Below are 6,820 nucleotides of genomic sequence, written 5' to 3' on the forward strand. Positions count from 1 at the left end.
TAGAAGCGGTGGTGGAGTTGGTGGTGGTTGTTGTGGCGGAGGAGTAGTGGTGGTGGTGGTGGAAGGTGTTGTTGGGAGAGAGAACCTCTATTGGGTGAAGCTTTGGGAGGTTGTGGAGGAAGAAGAAGAGGTGGAGGACTCGCATGAGTTGCGAAGGTTGTGAGGCGGTTGTAGTGATGGCGGTGGTGGAGGAGTGCTGGAGAGGGGTGGTAAGTGGAGGGTGTTGCCGGTGGGGCTAAGAACAGTTTGGGCAGGGAGGGGGTTTTTAGTCCCTGCAACTTCTAGTGACACGTGGCACCTGTATTTGACAACTCAGCCACCACCTGACACGTCATCCAGGCAACCGGTCACAGAGATTGATATATTCACTAATGTTGATGGTTGAAGACCTGGTTGAGGTTTCTAGATGATAAAGGTGCAACATGTCCCAATTTAAAATGCTCAGGAGCCGGAAAGGGTATTTACCCTTTTCTAAATAATAAAAAAGTACAAGACTTTTTATGTAATAAATGTGTTTAAATATGAGATTTTTTTTTAATTTTAGGTATTTAATGTATGATAATTAATTTGTTAACAGCAAAAACTTAAACATCTTAATTAGTAAATTCTTAAGAAAACCACCGAAAATATCCCGAACGGCGGCCCCTTCTTCTCCCACCAGAACGGCAGCTGGCTTCTTGGCTGCTGCTATGTCTTCTCTCTTCACCGTCGCTGTGGCTATGTAATGTCTCTCCAGCGACGATGCAACCTGTCACTTCGTCGCCGATCTGTTCTCATCTCTCCGCCGCTTACCCAGTCTCGGTCGCTTCCTCTGTTCTCTCTCTCTCTCTCTCTCTCTCTCTCTATTCTAGTTTTGTGTGCCTCTTTCAATATATTGATATCTGATTTTGCCTCTTTTATGAGTGAAAATACTGTGTGTGATTAAGCTTGTGAACATCATCCACTTATAAAGTGTATTTATTTATTTTGAAGTATATACCCGAATAGGTCTTGAAAAATTTTGTATCCAACATTTTCGTCTCAAAACATTTTTTATTACATTGAAGTTCTTAAACTTTATAAAAGTAAGATATATAAGTTTCTCTTTTTGTTAAATATATTGTTTTCATGTGGACAAATAAATCCTAAAAAATGTGACACAATGATGTATGTCTTATTTTTGTAAAATTCAAGAATCTCAAGGTAATAAAATTTTCTTGAAGACAAAAATGTCCTATGCAAAAATTTTTAGGAACCTATTTGAAGACTACAGCGCATAACTAACAACTAATAATCTGCATCACCAAATCGTTGTCTTGTCTTAATAACTTTGATCATCATATAGAATATAGATTTTGAGTAGTGATAAGTAATCTTGGCTTGGATTGCACTACAATGCTTTGCCTTATATGTTATATCTGATAGGAACACTTACAATTACATTGTAGTTACCTATGGCTATGGCATTTTTCCGCATGGTTAATGTAAGGCATTAAAATTACTAAAATTTGGGGACTCAACCAAAACAATATCAAAGGAATTATAAAATGGTCTAACCAGTGAAGCTCAAAACAGTGCCATTTTCCCTATAGCTAATTGCATCACCGTTTCCCTCTTATTCACATTTTGTCTATGGATCAGGTTTTAGGAGGCCACAGTTGAGGAATATTTGGCATCACGTTCTGTGTATGAGATTATAAGGTAGTTTATTTGCAACTTGCCGATTTACGTCAGAAGCTCCAATAATGGCTGGAATAGCTATACTTCTAGATTTGTGGAGGAAAAACCACAGCTTTGGCTCTGGTTTGCACTCTCCACAAGCCTTTCAGTCTTCTGCTTTTTTCTCTGCCTCTGCTGCTGTTGGTGCTGCAGCTTCCTTTACTGCTGGTACCACTGGCTTTGCCTCAAGGGCTTTGTTTGGGTATGCACTTTTGACTCCATTTGTCTATGCATTCATTCTTGTTATATGGATGGATAATGGATTTGAGAAAATACATGATTGCTTTGTTTTTGTTTATTTGATTTGGTATTTGGATGTTGGAAAATTGATCTGTTTTTCATAATGGGAAGCTGATTTTAAGTTGTGGATTATTTATTTATTTATTTATGTTTTAAAAATTTGGATAAGTTGCAAACATTTCAAGACTTAATTTTTATTTGAGGTAGTAGAAAATTCTTAGATATAAAAAATGTCATAATAATGTCTTAAATGAGAGGCAAATGTTGTATAGTTTTAACTAAAACTTAAAACTGTTTCCATGTTTTGACTCTTTAATCTGATTTATTAATGAAAATATATTTAGACAAGCGGGATTTAAACTCTAGGCTTTTAAAGTTGTTTGGATGGAATTGCAGACAAACCTAGACAGGGGTAAAATGAATTTCCTCGACCTTCTATGGTCTTGTCTAATCTTCATTAGAATAAATTCTTCTTTTGAAAAAATAAAAAATAAAAAATAAAAAATGTTGTTGTCTATTCTACCGTGGTTAACCTTGAGCAACTAGCATAAATTTGTATTTCAAGTTTTCAAACAATCTTTCCAATTGAATTTCAGGTCTCCAGTTGCTTATTGCGATGCTGGTTCAGCAGTATCTGAAGATTATATTTCTGGTCTGCAAAGTACTTCTAAAGGGATTTATAATAATGATGGTGCTCTAAGATATAGTACTACCAAACATTATAATGTGGAGCTTAAGCCTCTATTCTCTGCTTTTGAATTTAGGCCATTCATGATGACATCGCTAAGGTCATTCTTAATGTTCTATTTGCCTCTTTTGGAGCCTCGTGCTGAAATGGAAGATGATGATTTCCTTGAGGAGAGGGAAGAACAACCAACTGATCTGGTTGTCCCCTTCAAGAAATCAGTGAAGCAAATCATCCGTGAGGTGTGATTTTATTTTACCCCTTTTTCTATTCTTTTTTCAGCAAGTTATGTGCTTCAATTATTCATAATGTATGAAATTGATGAGAGTGTTTGTCATTTATTATTAGTGACAATATAATATTTCGCTGTTAGAAATCCTATCTCTGATTTTTAAAAGCCTCCTTGCCATCACAGACATAGATAGATGATCATGTTAATCAATGTGGACAGCATGATTACTAAACCAGGCTTTTGATTTGACATGTGGAATTTAGCAAAGGAGGAAAACACCATTGTGGCTCCTCAAATTCTGTTTCTGTTAAGTTCTGTTTCTGACAAAATGCCCCCCTAAAAGAAAGAAATGATATCTTGGCCCCCCAAAGATCAGTTCTGCCTTACAAAATGCACTAGATATATTATTAGCTTGGGGAGCCACGATGGTGGTTGGTGGTTTACTCTAGCGAATTTTCGAACTTCTCTAGATTCAACAATAACAACACTGGATATTTTAAGTTCACACCTAAAACAGGGTAGTAGCTCTTGGTTTAAAATTGTTTCAACAACACAATAACATCAGAATGTTTTTGTCAATATGTGGTCAGTTAAATGGAGTAGACAGCTATACGTTGTCCCATGATATATATTCCATCTCTATCATATTGCATATATCTATTCCAAATTTAATCTACATCTATTTATTATAGGTGTTCCCATCCTATCAAATGTTATGCAAACTTCATCTCCTATGAAAGTATTTACAATTATATTTGTAAGATTGCACAAATTTGCTCATATTAGTTTATTCGAGTCTTTCCCCCAATCTAGTTAGCCTCCTTAGACATCTAATGTTGAAAAATAAATACATACTTATTCAATGCTAGTTTGTTGTGTTTGTTGTTATTGTTAATTTGTTATTTAATAACATTAAAATTAAATCATTCACTATCTTCATGCAAATCCTCCTCCAAATTAATCTTTTGCTGTTGATGATACTATGTATTTCTACCGATGGTTTCTTTTGGTTTTCTTTTGTAGTGAGTAAATTACCAAGTAAATAGGTTTGGTTCCCTTAGCCTTCTCAGTTCTCATAACATGTAAACTTAGTTGGTCATTGCGTCTTGCATGCCTTTACAGACAACCGTTGTGACGACTAGAAGGATTTTAGAAAGAATTGCTGTTCATTATGTTTCAGAAAGAATGGCATGGAAAATTCTTAAAGGTATGTTCTCTGGAACTAGTTTCAAGTTCTGCCATATTATTGGTTATGGAATGGCCAAATAGTGTGCGAATAATTTGAAGGGAAGCTGTGGAATGACAGAGGGAGGGACACCTTCCTTGCAACATGACATGTATTTTCTAACCCTACCTTAAATTATTGAACAACCATTCAATTATTACTCACTCCCTCTAATCAGTATATACTCTTGCACATACATACCCTTAAGTAATTACTATTTTCCATGAAAATATATTTTCTTTTATTCTTTCCTTCTCATCATAATGAAATTCATTGTGTTATCTCCAAGAGATCTTACAGCAGTTTGTGTTGATTTCTTGAACAGATGTCCCTAAATCAGCTACTCGCAAGGCTGCGAGGAATATGACTTATCATGTTTACTTCTTTTGTGTGAGCAGAACAACTTTTAGAGGTCAAAACACCCTTACTGAATCATCTGCTAGTCTTGAGATTGCCCAACTTTTAACTTACATTTATCTTGTGCTGACTGTTCGTCGTTTACAGGACACATGCTTGGCGTTGCAGCATCATGGATTGTCCAAGTAGGCATTGATGTGTACCGGTTTTTTAAATCGATTCTCAAGTCCAAAGATGATGTGGGTAACATTGTTGACAAATCCGAGCAAGTTGCAATTCTTGGGCAGAAAATTTTCATTGCTACAGTTAGGTGTTCGTCGTCTCTAATCTTTGCTTCCATAGGAGCTGGCATTGGTGCTACCCTTATTCGTCCATCGCTTGGCCAGTGGATTGGTAAGTGTTGCACACATGCAAAAACCAACTCGATTGTTTGCTAATGATTTTCTTTCCAATGCTTAGTATACCTTTTTTTTTTTCTTACCCAAGGTTTGATTGTATCTTATATTCTTCTTTCTAAGTTTTCATGTTTTTTTTCTCTCCAGGGTGTGCTGCTGGTGATTTGGCTGGTCCCATTATTGTAGCATATTGTGCCGACCAACTATTTCAAGTGAGATTTTGCTAATTATATTTTCTAAAAGATTCTTTACCAGCTTCCGAAGACTGGCATTTCATAGAATTTCCTCTTCTATATGCCTTATCTAATTGAGTCAAAAAGTTGGCCGATAAAAAGAAATAAAGCTAGGCTCAACCTTCAAAGGAGTTGTTAACAAGATATAATTATAATATATTAATATATCAATCCTTCTTATATACACCACTACACCAGCACCAGTGGTTTAGTAGTAGAATAGTACTCTTCAATCTCATGCAGGGATAACTCAGTTGGGAGAGCGTTAGCCTGAAGATCTGAAGGTCGCATGTTCGATCAATGTTCACCGCATATTTTTAAACATTCTATTTCACTTTAATTCTGAAAAATATGACATTTGGAAACCTTTAATTTGGATAATTTGATGATCATATTAATCATACCACAACCATACTATTATATAATTGTGCAATATTATGGATTGAACGCACGTCAGCTAGTTTAATTATGATTTTAATATGCTCATGGCCTTGTCGTATATGTTTAGTTGATGATCCTGGTTTCAGATCATGACATCATCCTACTTGTAATTGATTCTTCACCATTCATTAATCAATATTATAGTTCAATTTGCTTAGTGATCCACCTACTTAATGCACATTATTATCTAATTAACTCTCTAGCCACTCTATCATGATGTGTTAGCAAATCCGATCCTTTTATGGGATTTAGATTCTTTCAAGTAACAAGTTATGTATTAAACTGAGAAAGCTAAGTATATATTTAGAGTTAATTTTTATTGAATCATTATTATTGGTATAAAATGCTCTTAATGGACCATTAGATCAGAATAGATTGAAGTTACTAACTTTGTAATTATATGATTATTATTGTCCATTCTGTAGAATAATTTACAGAATTTAGATAGATGTTTTTACCGCGCTTAGGGGTATAAGTTTAAAGTTTCTATTTTTATTCTTTAGACTTTAGATAGCAGAATGGAATTCATACTTTTGAAAAGAGGAAAAAAAAACCTTATTACTCGTGTTAAGATGAATCATGTTGGTTGAGTAACATCATATCGCATTATCAAAATGGTTCAAAAATAGTTGTCAATTATCTTATTATTGTTTCCGTCATCTTTTGAATACAGTACACTTCTTGAATCATAGAGATGGAGACAACAATTAATTCTCAATTAACCTAATTGAGTAATGCTAAAGGATCAAAATAATTTATTATTTTTTCGACTATTTCTTTTATCATTGATGTATTTATATGCTAATAAGAAACTAATTTTTATATTCGACAATAGATGCTCTGTTGTAAAAATAAATAAATAAAGAATAAAGTATGTTTTTTGTTTTTGAAGTTTATTAAAAGTTTTACAAATACTTTTAAATTTTATTTTGTTTCAATTTTGTTTTAGAAGTTTTTGATTTGCATCAAATTTACTCCTAACGACTAATTTTTCAAAAAAAATTATGATTAATTCAAGAATAATTTTACAAGAGCAGTCTTTAATAAAGCAAATTAAACATATTTATTATACATTATTATTGTTGGATTAGTTCTAACTTTTTAAAAAATTTAGTTAGGAATATATTTGATACAAATAAAAAATATTTGAGACAAAATTAAAAAAAAAATTTAAAAAAATTTAAAATTTTTTTGATAATTTAAAAAAAAATACTTTACCCATAAATAAATAAATAGCTATGAATTAGAATGTAAATTTTTCCACGCTAAAGTACTTCGTATGATTTTAATTGATATATTCCTATTCTTAGCTTC

General features: G+C 33.5%; 1 protein-coding gene across 2 annotated transcripts; it reads left to right on the top strand.

The window, feature by feature from the left end:
- The first annotated feature begins 546 nt into the window (after positions 1-546).
- LOC112771786 (uncharacterized) lies at positions 547-5,663 on the top strand. 2 transcript variants are annotated; one of them, XM_025816607.2, is made up of 7 exons: positions 547-801; positions 1,621-1,900; positions 2,535-2,865; positions 3,978-4,062; positions 4,406-4,492; positions 4,585-4,830; positions 4,980-5,663. In XM_025816607.2, exons 2-7 carry the CDS (start codon positions 1,725-1,727, stop codon positions 5,057-5,059), a joined length of 1,005 nt encoding a protein of 334 aa, XP_025672392.1. In that variant the 5' UTR covers positions 547-801; positions 1,621-1,724; the 3' UTR covers positions 5,060-5,663. The 2 variants fall into 2 exon arrangements, with proteins under 2 accessions (XP_025672392.1, XP_072080825.1); XM_072224724.1 differs by having other exon boundaries at positions 576-813.
- The last annotated feature ends 1,157 nt before the right edge of the window (positions 5,664-6,820 follow it).

Source organism: Arachis hypogaea, chromosome 18 (assembly GCF_003086295.3).
Source record: "Arachis hypogaea cultivar Tifrunner chromosome 18, arahy.Tifrunner.gnm2.J5K5, whole genome shotgun sequence".
In the NCBI taxonomy this organism is placed as follows: Eukaryota; Viridiplantae; Streptophyta; class Magnoliopsida; order Fabales; family Fabaceae; genus Arachis; species Arachis hypogaea.